The sequence below is a fragment of the Rhinatrema bivittatum genome, chromosome 1 (genome assembly GCF_901001135.1).
Source record: "Rhinatrema bivittatum chromosome 1, aRhiBiv1.1, whole genome shotgun sequence".
In the NCBI taxonomy this organism is placed as follows: domain Eukaryota; kingdom Metazoa; phylum Chordata; class Amphibia; order Gymnophiona; family Rhinatrematidae; genus Rhinatrema; species Rhinatrema bivittatum.
In genome coordinates, this window is record NC_042615.1 from 504,707,453 (window position 1) to 504,735,076 (window position 27,624).

At 46.9% G+C, this 27,624-nt stretch overlaps 1 protein-coding gene across 2 annotated transcripts in view; it reads right to left on the reverse strand.

Moving 5' to 3' along the window:
- GRIPAP1 (GRIP1 associated protein 1) overlaps window positions 1-27,624 on the reverse strand; it is a 364,281-nt gene that overhangs the window by 157,767 nt on the left and 178,890 nt on the right. For both annotated transcript variants that reach the window (XM_029610458.1, XM_029610468.1), the window contains 2 exons: window positions 24,124-24,180; window positions 6,191-6,290 (listed from right to left, as the gene is read on the reverse strand). In XM_029610458.1, coding sequence (XP_029466318.1) covers window positions 6,191-6,290; window positions 24,124-24,180 — 157 coding nt within the window. The remainder of the gene's footprint in view (window positions 1-6,190; window positions 6,291-24,123; window positions 24,181-27,624) is intronic.

The following is a 27,624-nucleotide window of genomic DNA, read 5'->3' on the forward strand; positions in this document are numbered from 1 at the left end:
GTGCTGAGGCCAGATCGAATGGCAGAACTTGGTATTGAAAATGATTGTGACCCACTATGAAGCGCAGGTATTTGCGGTGATGTAGGAATATGGTAATATGTGCGTAGGCATCCTGAAGGTCCAGAGAACAGAGCCAATCTTCTTGTTGTAGTAGGGGAAGCACGATGCCGAAAGACACCATCCTGAATTTTTCTTTTTCAATACATTTGTGGAAACTGTGGAGGTCTAGGATGGGTCGGAGACCGCCAGATGTTTTTGGAATCGGAAAACAATATGAGTAGAACCCTCTGCCCCTCCGTCAGGGGGATGGCTTCTATGGCCCTGGTTCGCAAAAGGGTGGAAAGTTCTGACTCTAGAAGCAATGTGTGGTCTTTTCAGGCCCACAGTGGATTGGCTGGAGAGTCCGGGGATACTGTGAGGAAGTTTAGATGGTAACCCTGAGCTATGATGGATATTACCCATTGATCCATTGTTACGAGACGCCAGTTTTGGAAGTGGCGCAATCGGCCTCCTTCGGGTATTTCTGGGTTTGGGTTCATGGATGAGTGCCCACTGTTCTCTGGAAACGCATCAAAATCTGGAGGCTGGACCAGCTTGTGGGGCTGGCATGTATGTCACCTCCAAGGGGCTCTGGCTGGTCTCGCTCTAGATGCAGGAGGATAGTATTTGCGTGAGCGGTAGAATGGTCTTCTGGGGTCCCTTCTCATGCTTTTGCAGAATGAGGTCGTGACTGTAGACATTTGACGTTGGGTTTCATGGTAGTCCTTCAACTGAGTCACTGCGTCTTGTATTTTATCACCAAAGAGATTTTCTCCAGTGCACGGGAGATCAGCAAGCTGGTCTTGGACCTCAGGTCTTAAATCAGAAGCTTTTAGCCACTGATTCCTGTTGCTGACAAACGGGAAGCAGTCTCGAAGGAGTCATATGCCGCTCTTACTTCATACTTCCCTGCTTCGAGGCCCTTGTGGATAATGTCAGTCAGGCTTTCCTGTTGTTGTTGAGGCAATGAGTCTGCGAAATCTTGGACCTGTTTCCAAAGGTTTCTTTGGTACTGGGTCATAATATAGCTGGTATATATAAGGGACACCAACATGGAGCCTTGGAAAATTTTTCGAGCCAGTCCATCTAAGAATTTCTGGTCCTTACCAGGAGGAGCTGAGGAATGCAGACAATCGTTTTGCCTTTTTCTGTGCAAATTCCACCACAACAGACTGATGAGGTAGTTGTAGTTTTTGAAAGTCTGGAGCACATTGAACTAGATATGTTGCATCTGTTTTCCTGTTTACTGGTGGAACAGTGCCAGGATGCTCCCATAGGTGGTGTAAGAGATCCAAAAGGACTTCATGCACTGGAATGGACATAATTTCCTTGGGGGCATCAACAAACTGTAGAACCTCCAAGGTTTTGTGATGCGTGTCCTCCTCCATCACTAGATTGAAGGGGATGGTTTCGGACATTTCCTTGATAAAGTTGGCAAAGGAAAGGTCTTCAGAAGGAGACCGCCGTCTTTCCTCTGGAGAAGAAGGCTCTGAGAGCAAGACCTCTGATGTAGAGGAATCTGGATCCACATCCTCCCATGGGTCATAGGGAGTCTCATGTAGAGATCCAGAAGGAGGGAGAATTCCAACACTCCAGGGTGTGTGGGCATTGATGGAGGTCTCGATGGAGGGTGTATTGGCATCAATGGAGGCTTCGATGGAATAGATGGGAACGGTGGACTTTTAGGTCCCGAGAGCCCCGATGGACCTGGAAGTGGTTCCGGTATCGATGGACCTGGAGTCGGACTGGAAGTAGTGTAGTTGTCCTCAGAGGAGCCCGGAATGGGTATTGGGAGCTGCGGAGGTCTCGATGGCCGACTCGGTGCCGATGGAACAGGCTGAGTCGGAAAAGCACCGATGAGGGTATCAAGTCGGTCCAGTAGCAGTGCAAACATCAATGGTTCCAGGGTCAGTGCCAGTGTAGGGGCTGGCATCGCTGGTGGTTGTAGGTCCCAGAAGGCATTGAGGACTGCCTGGCGGACAAGGATGTCCAGTTCCTCCCTGAAAGCTGGTGTGGATAGTGCAGCTACAGGGGGAGGCAGGCTAGGCGTTACTAGCTCTTCCACAGGAGTTTGTGGAGGTACAGTATCTGGCACAGATGTTGGTGACGAACGCCTCGGGGTCTTGGGTGCAGAGGGGGATGGGGGCTCCACTGCCCTGCCCGGGCCCTCTTCGAAGGCAGCTCAATGGCCATTGATGCTGCTGCGATGTCTGTGCCAGCACCGGGAGTGGAATCGCTTCCGTGCCGGTGGCAATGTTTCCCTCTGTGCTCGGTCTGGTCTTTCCCCCGGCACAGAGGATGATGCTACCGATGCCCTGGATGGCGTCTGTGACAGACGGTCACCGTCTCCCTGCCGCTCCCGGCGAGGCTTGTCGGTGGAAGGACCTTTACTCACCGGTGATGACTGTGCAGAAGTCGATGGAATTAACTTTGATTTGAAAAGTGTCTCCATCTTATCTAGATGAGCACATCTACCTTTTGGAGTCATTTGGGCACATTCGGGACACAGAAGGACATCGTGCATTCAGCCCAGGCACAGAACACACACAGTGTGAGGGTCCATGATGGACAATGTTCGCGGACACTCTGGGCACTTTCTGAACCCGGTCGCCACCCGGTCGCCATGCAGATAAAAAGGGTGCAAAACAGTCGGTGGCCTTTGGGGAACCGAATGGTAAGGCGGCAGGAACAGACCGGGGACACGGGAAAACTACTCACCGAGCGGAGGAGGAAACTGAGTGCAATGGGACACCCCTGTTAGGGAACTTTTAAAGAAGTAAAACTTCGTTTTTCCGTGAGGAAAAAAAGTGAGAGAAATCTCACAGAGCTCCTAACCCGCGAGGCAAACTGCAGCGCGGAAAAAAAAAAAAAAAGACTGAAGGGAGACCCCTGTGGCCACAGGGATTATGGCATGCTGGGCATGCTTGGTGTGCAGTCAAAGTTCTAGAAACTTTGACAAAAGTGTTCCAGGCTCAGTCTGATGACATCACCCACATGCGAGGACTACCATTCCTGCTTGTCCTGGGAGAATGGGTTTACCCCCTATTGTCAATCTTCCTGTATGTTCTTAACCCCCAGCTCATCCAGCACCTGGGGAATTAGCGGGCCCAGCTCCTTCCTACGGAACAAGTGGACCACCCGAGGATCATCACCATCCGCAATCGGAACCTCGTCCGGATCCCCCACCGTCTGGACTGATCCTGGTATGTACAGGGAACCCTAGGCTTCTTGGCCGCCCAGGACTTCCTGGGTAAAGGCCTCTTAGTCCCTGCTTCCTTCCAGGCTAAATAGGCCTTATGGAGGAGAAGGACAAATTCTGTTCAAAAGCCTCGGGATCTGAAGAACAAGGGTCCTGGTCCGCGTCCCGGTCCACGTCCCCCTGAGTCTCTTCCCTTTCCCTGCCATCAGCAGGGCCCTACTCAGCAGGAAACAGCATGGGAGAGGAGGCCCAAGGCTCTGAAACAGCAGCCTGACTTCCAGCACATGCAGACAAAATGGCCGCCAGCTCCTCCAATCCCCCTGGGATTTCCAGAACTGGCCCAGCCGACCCTGTGCTCCTGTCGCCCCCAGGGTCCCACAGAGGTAACAGTCAGGCAAAATGCAGTCGAATTGTGCCGACACAGTTTCAATCCGCAACCAAGACAAATTTTCCTGCAAAACGCAAAAGACTGCATGCCGGCATGATCGGGCCTAAAAATAACCTGTTAACGTGAACTAACAGCGTCGACGCTGAAAAGGCATCTGGCCCCGGACAAACTAATTCGGCCCCACTCATCCTTACCTGCCACCTGGCAGAGAAATAAGTCAGCCGCTCAATAGTTGCTGCAGCCCTGCTCTTGCTGCCACTGTCTTCCCTCTTTTTTTTTTTTTTTTTTTTTTTTTTTTTTTAACTTAAACTTAAACACACACCCCCACTTCACAGAGATCCGGCAAGGGAATAAAATCAATATACTTCCCTGCTTCTGGAAGGAGGCTGAGCACTGAGGGAGCCAGAGGGGATGAGGGCATCAGGATCCCCGGCTTTCACCCCCACCCCCCCCAATGGCAAGGCCAAGCAAGAATAGGGATCACCACCCCTCCCCCGCTCTACCCAAGAGATTGCCCACAAAGGAACATAACACCTTGGGAAGTAGAGATCTTCTCTCTTTTCTCTTTTTTTTTTTTTTTTAAACTGTAGACTGCAGGTTTGCACCTCTACCATCTTCTGGAGACAGGGAAATACTGAGGGACTGCAGGTGGCACTCTCTATTATGTAGCAGTGCCTCAAAGTTTTGTTCTCTGCCTCCATCTGCTGGTAGGGATGCATAAACTCACTTGTCTGGGCTAATCTGGGGTACCAAGAGGAACAGAATGCTCTAGCTTTTCTGTTTTGTTAGTATCCTTTAAAGATACCCCTACTACCCCTAACTAATCAAGCTAGATATTTCACTTGGATGCAGCTCCATCACTGCTCTCTACATTAATGGTGGGGGTGGAAGGGAAATAGAACCAAGAGCTAAGAGAAACAGATAAGTATGAGAGAAAAAATGTGTGAAGCTTGCTGGGCAGACTGGATGGGCCGTTTGGTCTTCTTCTGCCGTCATTTCTATGTTTCTATGTTTCTAAGAAACGTCCTTCATTCATGTACTGCAGAGCGACTGTCAGCTTTCTCCCCCGTGTTCTAGTTTAAAAACTGCTCTCTCTCCTTTTTAAACATTAGTGCCAGCAATCTGGTTCCTCCCTGGTTAAGGTGGAGCCAATTTTTTTGAAATAGACTCCCCCTTCCCCAAAATGTTGCCTAGTTTCTAACAAATCTAAAGCCCTCTTCCCTGCAGAATAGTCTCATCCACGCATTGAGACTTCAGAGCTCTGCCTGCCTCTGGGGTCCTATGCATGGAACAGGAAGCATTTCTGAGCTTGCTACCCTGGAGGTTCTGGATTTCAATTTTCTATCTAAAAGCCTAAGTTTGAGCTCCAGAACCTCCCTCCCACAACCTTCTATGTTGTTGGTACTACACATGTACCACAAATGCTGGCTCTTCCCCAGCACTCTCTAAAATCCTATCTAGATGATGCATGAAATCTGCCATCTTTACACCAGGCAAGCAAGTTATCAAACTATCCTCATGTCTCCCAGACACCCTGCTATCTACATTCCTAATGACTGAATAGCAAACGTCATCCTAACCCTTCCCACCTGGGCACATGCCCCCTGGCGACCCATCTTCAGTGTGAGAGAATACTGCAATCACCTGGAGAACAGCACAGGGGCTGCTAAACTGGACTTTACTACTACTACGTCCCTGAAGGTTTCCTTTCTATACCTTTGTCTGCCTCAGCTCCTCTAGCCTCCAGATACCGGACTCTTTCTCTGAGAGCCAGAAGCTCTTTGCATCAAATGCACACACAATCTTTCTCCAAATGGTAGACAATCATATATGTGGCACTCAGTGCAAAAGATTGGAAAGCTCCCATCTCACTGCTGCCTACATCTTAATATTGTTATTGGTTAATTAAGGTTGCTATGGGAGTAGGAATGCTTAATCTAATGCAAAATCCTTTAAAATTTATTTGGTGTATTTTATGTGAGTTTGCAATGACCTGCAAGCAGACAACAATCTATTGATAAGAGTTGGGTATTCCCTTGTTTTATCTAAATCCCTGATTGATTTTGATTGTGAAAAAATGTCCCTCTTGTCCTCTTAATTGGGATAACAGTCAATTAATCAAAGGCTTTTCTCTCATTCAGTGTTTCTGGGCAAACTACTTGCTGGTCAGGCCCTCCATGTATTGCTTTGACAACACATGTACAAATTGTCAGGCCAATACAGTTACATGAATTGAACTCAAATCAAGAGAGAGATATATGAGAGAAATAGAAAAAAATCCAGAGATATAGATGATGGAAACAGAAAGAGAGAGAGGGAGACAGGGAGCAAGAGAAAAGTGAGAAATAAAGAGTGAGAGTGAGAGCATGCATGTCAACTACCTGACAACAGGAGGATGGGGAATGACTGATGGCAGAATCTATAAGTGCTGGTTACCTGCAGAGAGCTGGACAGGGAAGGAGCAATGAGAGAGAGGAAGTGCATGCTCGTTCTTTGATGGAAGTCAGAAAGGGAAGCCTGTGAGAGGGTATATGGTGTCACCAGGTTGCGTGGGGTGCCCTTACCTGTGCGAGTCTTGCTGTTGGTCAGGATCTCTTGCAATCGCTCCTGCAGCTTATCTGCTCGCTTGCGCTCCAGATGCAGCTGTCTCTTCAGGTCCTTCAACTGCAAGGGGACAAAGCATAAAATATGAGCAAGGCACCCCAAAAAAACAAGATTTCTCCCTGTGAGGGAAGAGTGTACAGAAAACTCCCTCAGACTACCTTAAAGGACAGGGCACTGCTGTCTTGCCTGGTCCTCCTTAAGGTTGAGACCCACAGGGAATCCTGGGTGAAGGGAAGAGCCCTTCACCAGAATATAAGACCTCAGTGCCTAGAAGGATTAGATGGGCCCCAGGGAAGAGAGAGTCCTACCATAGAGAAGACTTGCTATGTTTAAGGTGGAGAGTGACATTGTTAAAACCTGCTAGCTTAAAGTTAGGAACTTGCCTTAAGTCAAGATGAGCTGCCTCCAAGTGTTTATTTTTGCTTTGCACTTTCCTTTTTAAATTGAGACACACCTGAAGCCAAGGTAATCTGCCTAAGTTATTTTGATTTGCAGTGCACTGCACTTTTGTGTGCTGTCACTATAAATAAACCACACTTAAGGAACAGCCACAGTCCGCCTCTGTATTTCCTCTGACTGTTCCCAAGCCACTACCACTTGAGTTTCCACATATGGTCGAAGCAGTGGGCGGGAAGCACAGACAAGATCCCACAGCAAGAGAAAAAAAAAAAAAGATCCTTGCAGAGTTTTTTTCCTTTTTCCTGGGGCCTCCCATTCTCCCTCTGTACAACCAACAGGGGCAGCTCAGAGAGAAAAAAAAAAAGAGTCGGTCAACCATTTCCAGGGGGTGCTGTTGGAGATCATTAGCTCTGGTTTATGTACAAGATATGTTTCCCTCCTTTAAGAGTGGAAAACCCCACACTTCTGGCTATAATTCAAGTGTTACCCTGCCTGCAGCAAATAATTCTTTGGTTTGCAGTTCTTGTGTGAATGATCCACAGTGAGCTGAAATACAAAGAATATTATGATTGCTGGAGCAGCGTGAAGAGGAGGGAAAGATGGCACAGTCCATGTGGTGGCAAATAGGCTGGCTGGGAACCAGGTCAGTGCAATAATGAGGATTTAGAGAAATTAGGGGCGGGTCTGAGGCAGTAGGCATGAACAGTAGCCTTTTCAAAAGTATTATCTGTAAGGGGGATGATCAGTATAATGCTCAAGGAACTCTAATGCATAGCTGAAGATCTGGTGAGGACAAGGGGATTGGGATTTCTTGGGGATAAAGGATTAAAGTCTTCATAACAGTAATGGTGTGCCTCTGTCTGAGAGGGGAACTATGGCCTTGGATGAAATTCCAGATCATAAATAGACAAGAATTTTAAATAGATGAGAAGGGGAGAGTGGCAGCAGTTGGAAGGATTAGGCTGATACCTCAACCAAGAAATAAGGTAAGTGGAGAAAAACCAACGATAGGAATCTTACAAAGCCACCTGTAAAGAGGAGGGAAGATAAGGTGGGTAGGTGTGAGGTTATATAGAGGGTCGACAAGAAGCAGCAATATCTTGACACTGTGCACACAAATTTTCATATTCTGAGTAATAAAATCTCAAGCTTCCTAGCTATAATAGCAGAAGCAAGTTTTGATATTTTTGCTGTTACAGAGACAAGGTTCAGTGAGACCCATGATTCAAGAAGGATGACGAAGGCAGAAAAAGAGAAGCTGCACCTTATATAAAAAAGGAGAAATGTCCTTTCCTTGAATCCTGCTAGACCAGTCTAGACATGTGAATTTATTCCTCCCTGCTAACAGCTGGAGAGGGAGGACAGACTTTTCAGTGACCTTATCACTGCTATAAAAGTGGTTCCTGACTAGGCACTTGCCAGTATCCTTAGTCAAAGCAATGAAGCAAAGGAGAAAATCCCTAAGACAAACTAAAAAGAAAGGCACTTGGAAAAACACTTGAAAACAAGAAGGAACCCCCCCCCCCTCCCTAAGAGTTATTCATGGTGGAATTCTGCACCAAAAAAAAATGAAAAATTCAGACATTTGTGAAAATAAAACAATATAACCACTTTGAGTAATTAACATGAGATACAGAAAACATTATTTAGATACTTTTTTATTCCTAGGGAAATTCTGCATAAAATGTATGTCATGCAATCTAGTCCTTCACACCTCGCAAGCTCTTTCCTCTCCCCTACTGGTTTAACCTCCTCAGTTCTCTTTTCTGCTTTCCATGTTCACGCCCCCAGCTCTTTTTCCTCCTTCCAAATTCAAACCCAGTCAGCTCTTTCCCTGTCCTAATTCAACTCTCTTCCCTTTGGCTCCAAAGCAGTTTAAAGAAAATAAATATTTTCAATTAACCAAATATATCATAGGAAAACGGAGTACCAATTAAAGTTTAACAGCAATCTAAAAGAAGCAGTTAACAAAGAAGGAAATTAAGTCTTCGAAAATCACTGTTACAACCATCCAAAAAAAATTTTTCCAGTCAATGGAGGTACTAGGAATGGGAGTCCAAATAAGATCTAAGTTGTTCCGGTGAATTGAACAAATAATATATATGAGTAAGCTGTATTTAAAGAAATTTCTTATTCTGTAAGCGTTGACCTTTATTAAGATGATAAATGCTATAAAAATAAAATTTAAAAAAATAAATCTATATAAATAAAAATGTTAAATAGTTTGTACGTCGTCGCTAATCTCGCCAACCGCTTAACCGAATGCGTTCAAATTTGCATACAGGAAGGATCTTATACACTTACATTACATATAGGTCACACCTGTGACAGGTAATACAAGTTTAAAAATTGCTTACACACAACAGCGACATCTGGTGGCCGTCAGCGCAAGCGCAACCTTTTACACCTTTCACACACACACACACACCACACCCCACCCCCACACAGGGCTATTGTCTTTCATTCACACTCCCTCATAACACACAAAAATCCACACTCATCACACCACACACCCCCACCCACACGCCTGCCAATGTCACTTACTTCACCTACCCTCCCAAAACACACCAAAACACAAATTCCTGGCTGCTACATTGGGAAGCCACGTATTTCACACCCTCCGAATTTAAATTAAAGTACCCTCTTCCACCCACCTACGCACTGCACTCCGATCACACACTACACCTGATACAAGTCCCTGCTTCTCCACCAGCACCACAGGAACGGTCCGGGACACATCGCATTCAGTAGGGCAGTCGGATGCCAGCAACCAAAATGGCGCTGGCGGACCTTGCCCTTACTATGCTATACGGAGACAACAATGACATCGGTACACCATGTGACATAGTAAGGGCAAGAGCCCGTCGGCGCCATATCCTCAGGGAACATTTGCCCTTACTAGGTCAGGAATCCTGACGCACATCTTTCACCGGTGAAGTTTTGCGACATGGCAGCCAGCGGAACAAACCCTAGAACACACCCTCGCCACCGGCTGGCAGTTTACTCAGGTAGCCGGGGAGGAGCACGGTGGGGGACCGTTCTTATTTTCCGCGGTGCGTTTTTCACAGGAGAGGGACACTCATTCGAGGGGGGCTGTAGCGTGGGTTGCTCTATTTCGCCGGGTTGGGGGGGGGGGCCAGGAAGGCGTGCTTGCATAAACTATTCTTTGCTGGTGCTGTTCATTTGGGGTAAAAAAAAAAAAACAAAACACAAACTGTAACCTTTACTGCTCTGTTCTGTTTTTTCAACTTAACCAGGCTCAGCTACTGCACACCAATTGCTTTCAAATTTGGACACAACCTTGCTTTCACTTTCGGCAAGTTTCTTCTCTATCTAGATTACATAGATGTCACACGGTTACAGAAAAAAACATGTTTTTACATGTGTGTGGGGAAAACAGAGACATCTGTTGGACAGACATGCAACACACGCTATCTACCTTGGGAAATGAAGCTGCTGTACTGCGCATGCGCGGGCAGGAGCACACGTCGGGCACAGCGGGACCAACATGGCGCTGGGAGGAGCAGCAGCAATATCGGGCGTGATGGTGTCGGCCGGCCGAAATTCGACACCTGGGAGGAGCTGCAGTGGCGATCTGGTACGGCTCATGTGCACGACAGGGAGGGATCCTCGCTGACCTCGCGCCTTCGGGAGCGGGCCACGCAGAAACGCACAAGAGGGAGAGGGACGAGGGGGGGGGCACAGCTGGGAGGGCATTGCGAGCCGGAGGGGATCAGAATCAGGGAAGGAGATTGAGAGAGGGTGCGGTGTCACTGACAAAAGGGTAGGGAGTAGGCGGGGAGAGGTGACAGTGAGGGGAGGGTGAATGAAGGGGGCAGTGAGTGTCAGTGGAGAGACACAGAGGCGAGAGGTGAGTATGAGGGGAGAGAGCTGGAGTGGGGACAGGAGAGGAAAGGGGGGGTGAGTGACCAAGGGGGAGAACGATGTGTGACTGAGGTATATGAGCAAGGGGAAGGAGGAGGGGGGGGAAGAACCTGATACTGCCACTGCAGCGAGTGGCCGGGCACAGCTAGTAGATAAATAAATAAAACAAACCCATACACCACCAAGCAAGCCAGCCTCCTGACCAGCAAACAGTGGCACCCCCATGGGAGCAGGAAACAACCAGACGTTTTAGAGCCCCTAGCTGTGAGAATCAAGCAGTGGGTGAGGGGTGAGGGGAAGCTCAGAGGAGCACTGGAAAGCTTTTACAAGCCTGGTCCGCTGTTTCTCACCAGAGAGTGGGGGAGGAGGCATCTATCCCTGCCTCATCAAGCAGCAGTGGCAGCCATCAGTTTAAAAAAAAAATGAAAAGAAATATACCACAGTCTCACACTGGAGACACAGCCCTTCCTTCTTCTGTGCCTGCGGGCCGATGCAGGCGCCTCTTGGGCAGATGTTTCATCCACTGCTGCCTCCTCCCCCCTATCAAATTCTGTGCAGTAAATAAAACATGCTGCATGAGTGGGGAATTCTGTGCAAATTCTGCCTTGCCCAATTGCATAAAATTCCTCCAGGAGTGAAGAATAATCCCCCTCTCAGAATTCTCTTAGGGAATAGAAGGGAAGAAGGGAATACATAATAGTAAAAAAAAAAAGGGGGGGACAGAGAATCCTTGGGTCCTTCCCTAGGAAGACTAGAGCTTTCTGCAACACCCAAGGTCTCTTATCCATAGACAAGTAAATATCGCAGCTGACTACTACTTGGGGAAGGTCCTGGACTTGAACTTCCATTCAAGGAAAGGAAATTAACAGGTAAGACTAAATTCCTCCTTCCTTATCATTCTGCTAGACCAGTCCAGATACATGGGAAGTACCCAAGCACATCCCAACACAGGAGGGAGGAAGCCAGGTCTATCCCGAGTACATTTGCCCCAAAGGCTTTATCTCCCTTTGACTTGTTCCTTTACCCACATGGTCTCAAACTCCAGTCCAAGGGCTGCAAATCAATCAGGATACCCCTAATGAATATGCATAATATTGTTTTGCATATAATTGAGGAAGTTTTTTTTTGTTTTTTTTTAATGTTCCTTATATAATTATATGATAATTGTAAAGCCTGTTGCTCAGTTCTGTTCTCTGTAAACCGACGAGATGTTCCCAACGTTCGTCGGTATATAAAAGCTATTAAATAAATAAATAAATAAGTGTACATGCAAATACTTCTCATACATATTCATTAGGGATATCCTGAAAACCCAACCTGTTTTCAGCCCTTCAGGACCAGCATATGAGACCCCCTGATCTAACCTGTAACACTTGGTGAAAGAAATGGTGACTGGTTACATTCTTCTAAGATCAAGGTCAATCCTTTAAAATCTGAAGCCATTTGGTTTACTAGTACTTCTCTTTCTACTACTCTCCCAGTTCCTTTCCTGGCAGGCTGTGCCATTCTAGTCAAGAATACAGTCACTACATTAGGTATTACTTTTGATAGCCAACTATTTCTCTGAACATATTTCCAGCGTTAAAGACTGTTTTATTTTTTCCTCAGATCGAGGCATCATCTTCGGCCTTTTTTGGACAGTTCTGATCTTAAAATTTAAACATTCTCTTGTTCTGTCTAGACTGGACCATTGTAATGCTTTATTACATGGTCTATCAACAACCCAACTTAAACAACTTCAACTGCACAGAACACTGCTGTAAAGGTAATTTTTTATAAATCTAAATATGAACATATTACTCCCCTCTTGGTTGATTTATACTGGCTTCCAGTGTTCCTTCATATACAATTTAAAACTGGATGCCTTTCTTTTAAGGCCCTGTGTTAGGGCACTCCATTTATCTTGCCTCTGTTATTTCTCCCTATCTTCCTTCTCATCTGCTACAGTTTTTGCATCAAGAACGTCTAGTGCTGCCTTCCATGCGAAACATTCATTTTGAAAGTTCTAGATCTATTTGCTTTTCTTACTTATCCCCTTGTCTTTGGTACTCATTACTTCTCAACATTCGTGTGGAGAAAGTTCTTAAAATTTAGGAAAGCACTTAAATCTTGTTTGTACAAGCTTTTCCACATCTGAGAAATGACTGAACTTGCTTGTACATGCCTTCCCACATTTTACACCTGACCTGATTTCCTGCTTTTCTGGTTATATTTTATTCTTTTGTATTTTACTCATTTTATTTTTTATTTATTTATTTAATCTTTTATGTATATTGACCAGACGTTTGGTTTTATTTTATCGTTTTGTTATATGTTTAGCTTTCTGGTTTTTTTTATGTGTTTTATGCTATGTTTTTGCTAGTTTTAAATTGTTGGTTTTGCTAATTTTATTTGTACATCACTTTGTTTTACATTTGTAATTAATTACGATTAATGAAGTAAGAATAAAACAAGCAAACTTGAACATAGAATAAAAATGCTGAATTCATACAGGCCTTCAGCAATGCAGAAATCACTGCTGAAGAATGCTCTTTCCTATGCAAAAAGCTCCTTATAAGGACCAAAACATAGGACATAATGGATCCATGTCCTTCAACACAGCCTGACCATCATGGAAAATCAGGGTTGGAAACAGCTGGAAAAAGAAAGAAGAGGAGCCCCAGCCTTCAACCTTAAATAGATGCACATACCTAGGTTTCCACAGCCAGTCTCGAGCCACCAGGCTGGCTGTCACCAGATCATCTATTCTTAAGAACCTGCTTAGGAGAAGCCAAGGAGAAACACACAAAGTCCCTTCTTCAGCCATGGTTGAATTGGGGCATTGATTCCACCAGAGCCACTACTCCTTTCATGAACTGAAGAACTGGCTGGCCTTGGAGCTCCTGCGAGTTACCATGTGATCCATTTGAAAAACAACCCATCAATCTATTATCTGGAGTGCTTCCTAGTTGAGCTCCCACTTTCCAGAGTCCAGTGTATTCCTGCTGAGGAAGCTGACATTAACATTTCCTAATCCCGTAATGTGAGCTGCCAAGAATTATCAAAATTCTTACGGAACCACAAGCTTGCATGTAGTGCTAACATCAGGCTCCAAACATCCCTTTGTCTGTTTGCATAAACTATCACTATGGTATTGTGTCTGATAGAACCCAAACTACCGCTCACTTCGCCAAAGAGAGGAAGTGCAACAAGGCCAACCTAATATGATTTCTAGACTGTGAATGGATAATGAAGCTTTCTGCTTGGGCTAGTGGTCCTGGAAGTGAGCTCCTCAAGCTGCCAGGCTCATGTCTGACATCACCACCATCCAAATGGGAGAGTCTAGATCCAATCCTCAAATTCATGTGCACAGCCCAGCCACATAAGATTTTCCTTATGATCATGACAGATAAAAACAAATGCCACATTCCTGCAACTGTGGAGACTTAAGTAAACACGGAGCTCTAAAGCATCACTTGTCAGCTCAGGTCCAAGAAACTAATTGCAAAGAGGTGCCATGGAACAAGAAGTTGGAGATAATCCTAAAACCTGGAACATTTAATGAGAGAAAGCCCTGTACTTGAACTCTTACTTGATTACTCTCTGTCCTATGCCATGAAAAAATGCCTACTCTGGTATTGAAGCGAGAACCCTGGTACTCCAGGGTCTGGGCAGGAATCAGTTTGCTCTTCGCACAACTCACTACTCAGCCCAAGCCTTCCAGGAATTGAACAATCCTGACCTACACAGACTGGCACTCCTGAAACTAAGGAAAATTGATTCTTACCTGCTAATTTCGTTCCTGTAGTACCAAGGATCAGTCCAGACCGCTGGGTTGTCTCTCCCTTCCAGCAGAGGGAGTCAGAGAAAAAAAACAAAACTGAAAAGGCACCCCTCTTACCCTGGTGTCCCACCTGCGATCCCTCAGTATATACGATATCAAAGCAGAATAACCAATAAAGGAGAACAAATCCCCAAACATAACAACCAGTGGCTACAACAATATGCGCGGTAAAACAAACAAACCGTACCGCCGCATAACATATCAATCAAGAAGATTCCTTCCCATGCCTGTAAAGAACTCGGCCGAGGTAAGAAGAAGGAAGAAAACATACAGAAAAAATGGACTCTCCAAAAAACCCAAGGGCGGGCGTTTGGACTGATCCTTGGTACTACAGGAATGAAAATTAGCAGGTAAGAACCAATTTTCCTTTCCCTTTACGTACCAGGATCAGTCCAGACCGCTGGGATGTACCAGAGCTGCCCTAATTGGGGTGGGATCTGGAGAGTCCCGCACGAAGAATACTGCTGCCAAATCAGTTGACCTCCGGATCCCGGACGTCCACATGATAATGTTTCGCAAAAGCATGCAAGGATTTCCAAGTGGCTGCTCTACAAATCTCCTGCGGCGAGACAGACTGGCTCTCCGCCCAAGAAGCCGCTTGAGACCTGGTAGAGTGCGCTTTCAAGCCTTCTGGTATGGCACGCCCAGCGCAAAGATAAGTGGAGGAGATGGCCTCCTTCAACCACCTAGCAACCGTAGCTTTGGATGCCTTGTGTCCCCGTCTAGGACCAGTCAATAAGACAAACAAATGATTTGATATTCGAAAAGCATTAGTCACCTCTAGATAGCGAAGGAGAACCCGGCGCACATCCAACTTATGCAGATCCTTATCCATCTCAGAAGTCGGATCCAAATTCGGGAAAGCTGATAACTACCATCTGACATGAAAAGCCGATACCACCTTGGGCAAGAAGGAGGGAACAGTCCGCAGCGAAACTCCGGAATCCGAAATACAAAAGATACGGATCCCGACACGATAAAGCTTGAAGCTCTGAAATTTGCCGTGCGAAGGTAATGGCTACCAAAAAAAACCACAGTCTTGAGTGTCAAATCCTTCAACGTAGCCTGCCAGAGGGGCTCAAAAGGAAGACCACATAAGCCCTTAAGAACTAAATTAAAGCTCCAGGCAGGACAAATTTGTCGTACCGGCGGGCGCAAATGCTTGGCCCCCTTCAAAAAAAATGGGACACATCTGGATGAGCTACCAGTGAAAAACCATCAATCTTGCCCCGCAGGCAACCCAGTGCTGCGACCTGCACCCAGAGAGAACTGCAAGCTAGACCCTTTCTTCAGCCCCTCCTGCAGGAAGGATAGGATGTGTGCCACCGAAGCCAGACGCGAGGGGACGTTCAAACCTTGGCACCAAAAATCGAAAACTCTCCAAACACGAATATAGGCCAACGACGTGGACGATTTCCGTGCTTGTAAGAGGGTAGAAATAACCGAATCCGAATATCCCCTCTTCCTCAATTGCCTCCTCTCATAAGCCAGGCTGCCAGACAAAAGCGATCCGCTCGATCTAAAAATACTGGACCTTGTTGAAGAAGATTCGGAAGGTGGGTGCGACTCACCGGACCAATTGCCAATGAGATCAGATCCGCAAACCATGGCCTTCGGGGCCACTCTGGGGCTACCAGAATGACAGACCCCACGTGGTTCTCTATCAGACGCACAATCTTGCCCACTAGTGGCCAAGGTGGAAACACATACAGTAGTACGCCGCGAGGCCACGGAAGGACAAGAGCATCCACTCCTTCCGACCCGTGGTCTCTGACGACTGAAAAACCAGGGGCCTTTGCATTTGTCCGAGTTGCATCAGGTCAAGTGATCAGCCGAAAGGCTGCGTCGGACAATTCCCCCTCGCCGGGATCTAGATGCTGACGGCTGAGAAAGTCTGCCTGCACATTGTCTACTCCAGCTATGTGCGAGGCCGCCAACCGGACCAGATGTCGCTCTGCCCACGTCATGAGCATTTTGGCCTCCCAGGCCACCGACCGACTCCTGGTTCCTCCTTGGCGGTTAATGTAGGCTACTGTCGCGTTGTCTGTCAAGATTCGCACCGCACACTGAGCTAACAGAGGGAGAAACACACGTAACGCCAGGCGTACCGCCCTGGCTTCCAATCGATTGATTGCCCACGTCGCCTGATAACTTGTCCAACAACCCCGAGCGGATTGTGACTGGCATACTGCTCCCCAACCAGTAAGGCTGGCATCTGTCGTGACTATTACCCACTGCGGCTCCTCCAGGTCCATCCCCTGTAACAAGTGGGCCGGAATCAACCACCAATCGAGACTGGACCTGGCTGGTTCCATCATTGGCAAAGGCAGGCGAAACTCCTCCGATTTTGGATCCCACTGAGAAAGCAATGCGCGTTGTAATGGTCTCATATGCGCCCACGCCCAGGGAACCACTTCCAGAGTAGATGCCATGGAACCAAGTACCTGCAAATAATCCCATACTATGGGCAGGGGGGTAAAGACTTGAGCCAATGGATCTGCGCCACTAACTTGAGCCTCCTCTCCCGAATGAGGAAGACCTTGCCTACCGAGGTATCGAAGCGTGCTCCCAGGAAGTTGAGAACCTGAGATAGTACCAACTGGCTCTTGGCAAAGTTGACCACCCAACCAAGGGACTGGAGCTGGAGTAGAACCTTGCTCACTACTTCCCGACAGAGGCTCTCCGATTTGGCCCAGATGAGCCAATCATCCAGGTTTGGGTGAACCAAGATCCCCTGCCGCCGGAGGGCCGCTGCTACAACTACCATTACCTTGGTGAAGATCCAAGGCGCTGTCGCTAAGCCGAACGGAAGAGCTTGGAACTGAATGCTCCCCCAGGACCATGAACCGGAGAAACCGCTGATGGCACTCGCATATCCCGAAGTGAAGATAAGCCTCGGTCAGGTCCAAAGAGGCCAAATATTCTCCTGAGTGGACGGCCGCAATGACCGACCATAGTCGTCTCCATGCGAAATTGGGGAACCCGAAGTGCTCGGTTGACTGCCTTGAGATCCAATATTGGCCGGAAGGACCCCTCCTTCTTCAGGACTACGAAATAGATGGAGTAACTGCCGGCCCTGCACTCCTCTGGAGGGACAGGAACAATAGCCCCCAGGGATTTCAAGCGACTCAGGGTTTGCCTGACTACCTCTTGCTTGGCCAGAGAGCCGGCGGGAGAAATCAGAAAAAGATCCCTTAATGAGCAGGCAAAATCCAACTCGTAACCGTGGACGATGATATTGAGAACCCACTGGTCCGACGTGATCCTGACCCTCTCCTCGAGAAAAAGGAAGAGACGACCAACCACCACTGGAACCGGGAGGGTCGGAACACCTTCATTGGGGCAGCTTACCTCCGGTGGGCCCTTGAGAGCCTCCCTCCCGAAATGGCCTCCAACCATAAAAGGAAGTAGGCCAAGACTGAGCCCTCTGAGTCTGTTGTAGGGCGGGAAAGGTGGGTGGCCGCGACTGCTGAAATCTGTGCTGTCCTCTGAAACGGTAACGCGCTGCCCCAAAGGGCCTGGAAGACTTAGGCTTGTCTTCTGGCAATTTATACACTTTATTCTCCCCAAGAGACTTAATAAGGGCGTCAAGTTCCTCCCCAAACAACAATTTTCCCTTAAAAGGAAGATTGCCCAACTGAGTTTTAGAAGAAACGTCCGCAGACCAGTTCCGGAGCCAGAGAAGCCGTCTAGCCAAAACTGCAGTGGCCATGTTGCGTGAAGATGCCCGCAACAGATCATATAATGCATCTGCTGTGTAAACTACCGCAGACTCCATCCTATTCGCCTGATCTGCTTCCTCTGGCGGCAACACCTGTGATGTGAGCATTTGCTGGACCCACCCGAGGGTCGCTCGCTGCATGAGGCTACTACAGACCGCCGCTCTAACACAGAGCGCTGACACCTCAAAAATGCACTTGAGGAGGACTTCTAGCCGCCTATCCTGTAAGTCCTTAAGAGCCGTCGCTCCCGTAACAGGAATGGTGGTCTGCCTGGTGACTGCAGTAATCGATGCGTCCACCTTGGGAATCCTGAAGATATCCAAGGCTTCCTCAGGTAAAGGGTAGAGTTTGTCCATCGCCCGTCCCACCCGCAGGGTCGCGTCCGGAGATTCCCACTCCTGAGTGACCAACTGCTTAAGCATTGGGTGGAAAGGAAACGTTTGGGGCAGGGCACGCAGTCCCGAGAGTACTGGTTTCCCCTTAACTGGCTCCGAACTGGGGACTGGTGCCTCCACTTCCAGTTCCTCCAGGACATAGGGGATCAAGGGATCCAACTCCTCCCGGCGAAACAGCCGAGAAACCCGGGAGTCGTCCCCCTCTACTGGAGTGGACTCATCAATACCTCCATCTAGGTTTTGGAGAGGATCCAGAAAAGATCTCAAAGGAGCAGGATCTGGAGACCCCCCCAGGGGCCAAAAGGGCATCCAGAGACGTGCCCCGCCGCGCAATCTTCGCGGAAGGGGGCTGCTCATCCTGCTGTTGAGCTTCCGTGTTCAAAAAAGCCCTATGCATAAGTAAAATAAATTTTGAAGAAAAAACTGACTGGCCCTTTAAGGGATCTGATAGGTGAGGGGGGGAGGGAAGGGAGAAGACCAGGCTCCCCAAAGGGGCGGGCCCCGGATTGCGCGGTCGAACGGGACTCAGACTGGGAGGAGAAATCGGAGAATCCTCTCCCCCAGTTGGCAGGCAGGGTTCTGACTAAATGGCCGCCGTTCCCGCATGCGCTGGACGCGAACGCCGTTCCGCGCCTCGTGGCAAAATGGGCCCAAAATTACCCCTGGGGTGCCACCCCCGTCCCGCGAGAGGTGCAACCCTGCCTCCCCGCTGAGCACGTTAGCCCTCATGGCATCCCGGGGGGGGGGGGGGGGGAGGGGGTTTTCAAACAGCACGGTAGGAAAGAAAAAAGAGTTTAAAATACCCTGCCGACTCGCGGCCTTCCAGAGCTCTGGGAACGCTGCAGCACCCGAGGAAACTAGTCTCAGGGCACCGAGGGGAGGGACCGGCCCAATGGTTAATCCCCCTCCAGAGATAGACTGCCCTCCGGGAACAAGGCGTTTAGAGCTGCCAACCCCTGCCTTACCTCTACCTGCTGAGTGAAGAGCCTGAGAAAATAAAACCGCGCTGAGCTTTTTTTTTTTTTTTTATACAACCAACTTGCTGTAGCCAAAGGTGTTAACTAAATCATCTAGAGCCTTAGAACTCTGTAAAAAAAAAAAAAAAAAAAGTAACTAAATTTAAAGAAATTGAAAAATCAGGACCGCACGTTCTGTCAACCCTTCTGCTGAGAGTCAGAGAAAATACTGAGGGATCGCAGGTGGCACCAGGTTAAGAGTGGTGCCTTTTCAGTTTTTTTTTTCTCTGACTCCCTCTGTTGGAAGGGAGACACAACCCAGTGGTCTGGACTGATCCTAGTACGTACAGGGAACTTGATCTTTATTAGCTGATTATCTTAGTGCATATGAACAAAGAAACCACCTCTGCAGAATTAAAAACACAACCATCATCGTGCAAAAAGGTCCTTGGTGTTGTGATGAGGCCAAAGGTGAAGGCTTTGAACTAGAAATGCTTCCCCAGAATGCAACACTACAGAAATTTCTGGTGATTTTCCCTGAAGGGAATGAGGTTCCATATGGAAATGGGAAACTGAAGCCTTCTAATGACCCCTAGATATCGAGGATGGGCCAAAAGGAACCATCCTTTTCCTGGAACGACAAAGAAAATGGAGTAGCGACTTTGATATTGAGCATCTAACAATCTTAAGGCCACAGCCTCCAGACAGAGGGGTCTTTCCAGAGCCTCTTGGAATTCAACACACAGAGGAACACCATTGGAAAGAGGAGCTGTGAACTCCAGCATATACCCATACTGTCTGCTGTTCAGACCCATTGGTCCCATTCCTGATAACATCAAAGGCCACCATCTACTGATACTACCACAGAGGAGACCCTGCTGACTGTTATAAGGCTGATTAGGCAGCTCCAGAAAACACGGCATTGTAATTCCTGGCTTCTTAGGAAAGAATTAGTCCTTTCATGGAGTTAAGTTATCTACCATAATTGTCTGAGAAGAAGACTGCTTCCCTTGTTTGTATTTTGTGGCATCCCAAAAGTGACTGTCTTCTGTTCCAGAAGGCTACATAGAATCTATTCTCCGGGAGTTTCTGGGGGTTCAGCTCTCTGAGATCCTTAACCAATTTCCCCAGTTCCACTCAAACAATAAATTCCCCTAAAGGGAATTTTTCTGAGTTGAACCTCAGACTGCTATCCATCTACGCAGTCATATCTGCTTCCACACGGCAACTGCAAAGGCCAGTGATCGAGAAGATCTTGACAAGATCATACAAGGTGTTAGCCAAAGAAATAGCCCCTGATTCCAACTTCTGAACTCTCCAGGAGCTGTTATACCTTGCGAGATAAGCCACAAACCATTTACCCCCTCTACAAATGTAGGACTGAACAGCCAGAGCTACAGTGAAGATCTGCTTGAAGAGAGATTCCATCTTCCTATCCTGCAGAGTTTTAAGAGCCATGATGCCTTCCACCAAAACCGCAGTCTTACAGGTCAATGCCAATAACAGGGCATCTATTTGAGGACCCAAAAATCTTTCCCTCTCCTCTAAGGGAAGAGAATAGAGCTTAGACATTGTCTTGCCTCCTTTGAGATGCCTGATGGAAGGCTCTTATTCAGCTAAAACCCTTCGTATTGCCTTGAAGAGAGGGAAAATCATTGGGTAGTTTTGTGACCTCTTCAAGGATAAGGACTCCCTTAGGAACCTCAACAACTGGCTCTAACATCTGAAGAGAAAAATCTCTATGAGTTAGCAAAGAGTTCCACTCTCCAAAAAAGCCTGATGACAGAGAAGACATCTTCCTCATAAGATACTCCCCTTCCAAGGTGCCCAGGAAGCTACCAGCCTCTACCTCCTCCTCCTCTTGAGCCCAGGGTGGATACCGAGGCAATAAGGCCTTCTAAAAGGTCTAAAATATCCCTAGAAAGCCCAGGACACTCAACCAAGGAAAGGGAGACTAGGGCTGATCCAGGCCAAAGAATCTGTGAGGCCCCACTGCCACAAGGTTTTGCATAGCACAGAAGATAGTGCATTACTATTTATTTATTTATTTAAAAGTATTTACGGTATATACCGTTTTTTAAAATAAAATTTTGTCAAAACGGTTTACAGAAAATTAAAATAAAAAGTAGGGCATGGATAAAAATTAAAATTGAGGGTAAAATGTAAATAAATTTAACTAAAATAGCTAGATAAATACTAGCTTAAACAAAAAGGCTTTTTAAAATAAAAGGATGGAAATGTGCCGTGGGTACTTTAAAAAATTAACAAATTAATCCAAAAACTGGAGAAAAACTGTCCCTGAGCAAGGGAAGGAAGGCCCAGATGAGAAAGGAGGGTCCCTTCTGCCTCTGGAGGGCTAACAAACTCAGACTGAGAAGCTTTGGCTCCAAGGAAGCAGAGGCAGCACTGCAGGGAGAAAAACATGGTGGCTGTTCCTAGCAAAAATATAGTCTGCCATGGTAGTGGAAGCCACTTGTTCCCCTCATCCTGAATCCTTTATTCGTGTGGGCAAGCCAAATCCAGCTCTCCAGAGGCAGATTCTGCACTGCCCGAGAATGTAGCATGCCAAATGCCAACTCAATCCCATTGCAGTGACCTCCATATTCACCCCCCACCCCCCAACTGTGCTGATTCTCTCTGCATGACTGCCAACAAGCAGCTCCACAACCCTGCAGAACAGGCCCCTTGCTGGTTAGAAAACTCAAGCTAACTGGCCGAGCAGAGGGCAAACATTGCCAAGTCCATTTGAAAAACAGGAAAGGAAGGGCTACACTGTGTTGCTGCTGCTCACCCCTCCCTCTCCGCACCTTGCCTGCTAAAAAGGCTTCTCTATGCAGTCTCTTCTGGTTTCTTTTTCTCTTTAAACAGCTGTTTCAAATAAAGTAGTGGAAGAAAAGAAGGGGGTGGGAGAGTAGGCTGAAACCATGAAAAAGGCAAGACCAGCCTGGGTCCCCTCTTGTAACCCTTGGCTCAACCAGAGCCTGGACAGAACCTTGAGAGCTAACCAATTCAAACTGCTCAACCAGGGACTTCACCCGAGAAGCCTCCCACGGTCTGCTTTACCAAGGGAACAAGTCAAAACAACTTGTTGCCCAGGAGTTGAGAACCTGCATTACCAGGGAATACAGCCCAAAAACTGATGCCCTAGGAGCAGACCATAATCTGCTCTACCAGGGAGAAAAGGCCCAGAGAGCAATGATCTGAGAACTAAGAATGCTGTAACACCAGTTCAGCCATGTGCCTCCTTCTGCTGGAAGAAAATACTGGCAAATGCCTAGTCAGCACCACTCCTACCAGCAATGAGGTCACTGGAAAGTTTGTGGTTCTCTGTTTCCATTTGCTGATAGAATGGAATAAACCCATGCGCCTGGACTGGTCTAGCAGAATAAGAACATTAAATCAACTGAAATTCAGAGGGAAGGGAAGTCCCATTGTGGATTATCTTATGAGGAAATGACACTTCCATTTACTTAACACTGTCAAGATAAAAATCTCGTCCCAAAACCAGTGGCATAGTCATGGGTGGGCCTGGGTGTGTATGCCTGAGAATGGATGCGCATCTGTCTGTGGGTGAGAATGGGAGCTGCTTACTGTAGTAGAGCATGCGAGAGTGAGAGCATGTGTGTGCATGGAGGGGAAAGCATGTGGAAGGGAAAGCATGCGGAAGTGAGAACATGTGCGCACGTGGGGGGGGAGAGCATGCGAAAGTGAGAGCATGTGCGTGTGTGAGGGAGAGCAAGCGAGTGAGAGGAAGAGGAAAGGCTAAAGAAGTTAAGGCTGTTCAGTTTGGAGAAGAGACGTCTGAGGAGGGATACGATAGTCTACAAAATCATGAAAGGACTTTAACAAGTTAATGTAAATCAGTTATTTACTCTCAGATAATAGAAGGACCGGGGGCACTCCATGAAGTTGCTCATTTAAAACAAATTGAAAAACTTCACTCAGCACATAGTTAAGCTCTGGAATTCATTGCCAGAGAATGTGGTTACAGCAGTTAGTGTAACTGGGTTTAAAAAAAGGTTTGGATAAGTTCCTAGAGGAAAAATCCATAAACTGTTCTTACGGTAATTAATGAGCAATAGTAGCTTGTGATCTATCTAATGTTTAGGTACTTCCCAGGTACTTGTGACTTGGATTGGCCACTGTTGGAAATAGGATACTGGGCTTGATGGACCCTTGGTCTGACCAGTTGGCATATCTTATGTTCTTATGAGGCAGCCAGAGAACCTTCTGAGAAGATCCTCCCAAAGCAATTCACCCACAGTTCAATCAAGCCCCAATTAGAGGCTGGGAGCCACTTAATTGGGCTCGCTAAACCAGCAGCTTAGCCCCATGAGCACTGGCACAGAGAAACTGCTCCATGAAAACAGTATTCCACCAGGTAGGACAAATCAAACACCCAAGAGAAACAATTTTGCTTCACCAACTCAGACATCTTACCATTTGCTGGAGACAGAATACTGGCTTTTGCAGGGCTGCACCACTGTATGTATACATGATGTCACAGGAAAAGCTGTCTCTTCTGTCTCCATTTCTAGCAGTTGGGGGGGGGGGGGGGGGGGGGGAACAACCTACATAATTGGACTGATGTAGCAGGATGAAGAATGAAGTGATATTCCCTGCCATTAAATTGGGAGATGGGGTATAAAGGAACCATGTCTAGTGACCCCCTCCATTTTGAAAGCTATTAGCTGGGAAATCACAGATACTCACTGCAGCACTGCCCTTCTTCTCCAGGATCCTCTGCCCATCCACTGTGTCCTTAACCTCCTGAGAGACAGAGGAAGAAACAAACCGAGGTAAAGCGAGCCAGAAGGAGAGAAAGAAAGAACAAGAGCTTGAGGAACAGTAGGAGACAGATGTTACATGAAGGAATGGTAGCATCTTTTTCCTCCTCCACCCAAAACAGCAAGTCACGTCTCAAGAAATGAACTCAGCACACCATGAGAAGAGGATTATATAATGAAACTGACAGCATCACAGCCTAGTTGGATCAATATACAATAAATTACTCTTACATGCTGATATTCAGCCAATACTGAAGGCTTTATTTAGGCACCTACATTTTGGATGCCAAGGTGAATTTTCAACCAAACCTAAGCACCTAGATTTTCAGCTGAAAATTTGTTCTAGGCATCCTAAATTTGTCATCACCTAGATTTGGGCCACTCAGCCTTAGCACATCCAACATGTATTTTATGTACTGATTATTAATTACTGTGCACCACTTTGATAGATCATGTGACTTGAAAGCAATATATAAACATTTTAAATAAAATAAAAATAAATAAAAGATGCCATCTCATCTTGGTTGGTTTGCAGGTACTCTACACAGCAGGGGTAAGCAAACTGGGGGTTGTCAGGATCCCCATGGGGGAGCTTGAACAATCCCGAAGGGGGGCACTCTGGCTTCCCAATCAAGGAAGAAGAGCATGGCTACGCCGTTTAGTTTCAGTGCCGTGGAGGCATTGCAAGCTCAGGAGGGAGGGAGCTGCCAGAAAAGGAAAATTGGTTCTTACCTCATTTTCATTCTTGGAATACCACAGATCAGTCCAGATAAGTGGGTTATGCATCCCTACCAGCAGTTGGAGACAAGGAACTAAAAATCTTTCAGCTACTGCTATGTAACCGAGTACCCAAGCTAAGATAGAGCTATGTCCAAAATAAACAACTTCCCCTTCTAGAGCGAACATAGGACAACCCCCTGGACTGGAGATCACACATCCAATAAGACAGGAAAAAAAAAATCTTTCTTCAATCCCCAAACATTCCAACTATATACAAATTTAAGTCCTGCAGTAAAAAACAAATCCAGTTACACAGTCTTTCAAAATCAAGGGGCGAATCTCTGGACTGGTCTGTGGTATTCCAAGAACGAAAATGAGGTAAGAACCAATTTTCCTTTCCTGTTCATACCCCAGATCGGACCAGACAAGTGGGATGTACCCAAGCTCCCCTACACTGGGCGGGAACCCGAAAAAACCGACTGGAGAACACATTCACCAAAACTTGCCTCCTCTGGCGCTTGCACATCCAACTGGTAATGTCTGGTGAAAGTGTGAAGAGAAGACCATGTGGCCACTCTACAGATCTCCTGTGGAAACACCAACTGACACTCAGCCCGAGAAGTCACTTGCACTCTAGTTGAATGCGCCCGTAATCCCTTTGCAACTGCCCGATCCCACAGAAATAGGCAAAAAGAAATCTCCTTTAACCAATGAGCAATAGTGGCCTTAGAAGCCTTTGTTCCTTTCTTTGCATACCCGAACAAGACAAACAGATGACCTGAATTTTGGAAACTGTTGGTAATCTTAAGATAACGCAACAGCGTCTACCGCACATCCAAAAAGTGAAGTTCCTTCACATACTTCCCCTCCCCAGACCAATTTGGAAAGGCCGGAAGCTCCACCATCTGGTTGAGGTGGAACAAAAACAACCTTTGGCAAAAAAAGAGGGTACCATATGCAAGGATGCTCCATCCTCCAAAATCTGCAGGAACAGCTCCCTACAGGACAAAGCCTGAAGCTCTGAAATCCTTCTGGCCAAACAAATCGCCACCAGAAAAGAAAATTAGGACTAACCTTTGTTAATTTTCGTTCCTGTAGTACCACGGATCAGTCCAGACTCCTGGGTTTTGCCCCCCCTCTAGCAGATGGAGACAGAAGTTTACAAACAAAACTCCGCCTTATCTAGGCTGGTGCCACCTACAGTCTGGCAGTATTTAATGTCAAAGCAGAATGAAGCCCCAAACACCAAATTAACTATATACAGTAACCTAACAACAAGAACCGGCTCAACAACCCCCCAAATGGGAACAGAACCCGAGCCATCGATAACAGGATAGACAGGAAGAAGCTGGGAAGGAAAGAAAAAAAAAAACAATCATTCCGGACTCTCCCTTGTCATAGCAGAATAAACGGGCGGGACTCTGGACTGATCCGTGGTACTACAGAAGTGATGGCCAACCTTTTGAGCTCAGTGTGTCACTTCTAGAAAAATCCATAATTTTGTGATATTTGTAGCTCTAATTAATAAAGTTATAATTTTAATATATGTACTGTATTTATTAATAAAGCAAAAACAAATAATTCTTTACCTTACCTGCTTAGTGACTTTTTTGTTGCTGAATTTCATTGGCTAAATCTTCAATTGAAGGTTGGTATTTCGTACACTTCAAGCCCAAGCAAGCGTTACAAACTTCATCTGTCAGTCTGTTTCTTTTATTGGCTCCCATTCATTTTCTCACACTCCCTCCCCATCCCCCAGGCATGCACACATTCATTCTCACACACAGACCCCCAAGGCAGGCACCCATGCATTCACACACATACACCCCCAGGCAGAGTCCCATTCATACACATGCACACACTAAAGGTAGACCCCCCCTCTCTTTCTTTTGCCAGCAACCTCAGAACCTCTCTCATTCCTCTGCTGCCACTGTCACTGCTGCCACATGGATATTGGGGAGGTGCCGATTCCTGCTACTGACACTGAAGCCCATTCTGTTGACTCCTCTGTGCAAGCCCTGTGGGCTTCCACTTTCTCCATGCTGATCTCGTACATTGTGAGATCCGTAGAGAAAATGCTATTCTTGCACATTCCCAAAGATTACATGTGCCAATCACTAAAAAGTAATCTATTTTATTTTTTTTGCCTTTGCTGTCTGATCTTAGTTTTCTAATTGGTTGGTCACAGGCTTTTTTTTTCCACCTTCCCTTTCTTATTTTTTTTGCCAATTCCTTTTATATTGTCTTTTATTCTGTTTCTTTTCTCTCCATCTTCTTCCCTCAGGGGAGGGGGGGTAGAGGGGTCCAGAGGGTGGGGGGATACTAAAAAACAAATTTTAAAGGGTCGATGCAGCCGATAGTCCATGAAACGCTGCGCGTGTCAGCAAAAACGTCTCAGCGTGTCACCTCTGACACGCGTGTCATAGGTTAGCCATCACTGTACTACAGGAACGAAAATTAACAAAGGTAAGACCTAATTTTCTTTTCCCTGTACGTACCCGGATCAGTCCAGACTCCTGGGATGTACCAGAGCTACCTTAAATGGGATGGGATCCGGAGAGTCCCGCTCTGAGTACCCCTGTACCGAAATTCCCACTGCCTGGAACCTGGACATCCAGGCGATAATGTCGGGCGAATGTGTGTAATGATTTCCACGTTGCCGCCCTACAAATCTCCTCTGTGGATATATGGTGACATTACGCCCAGG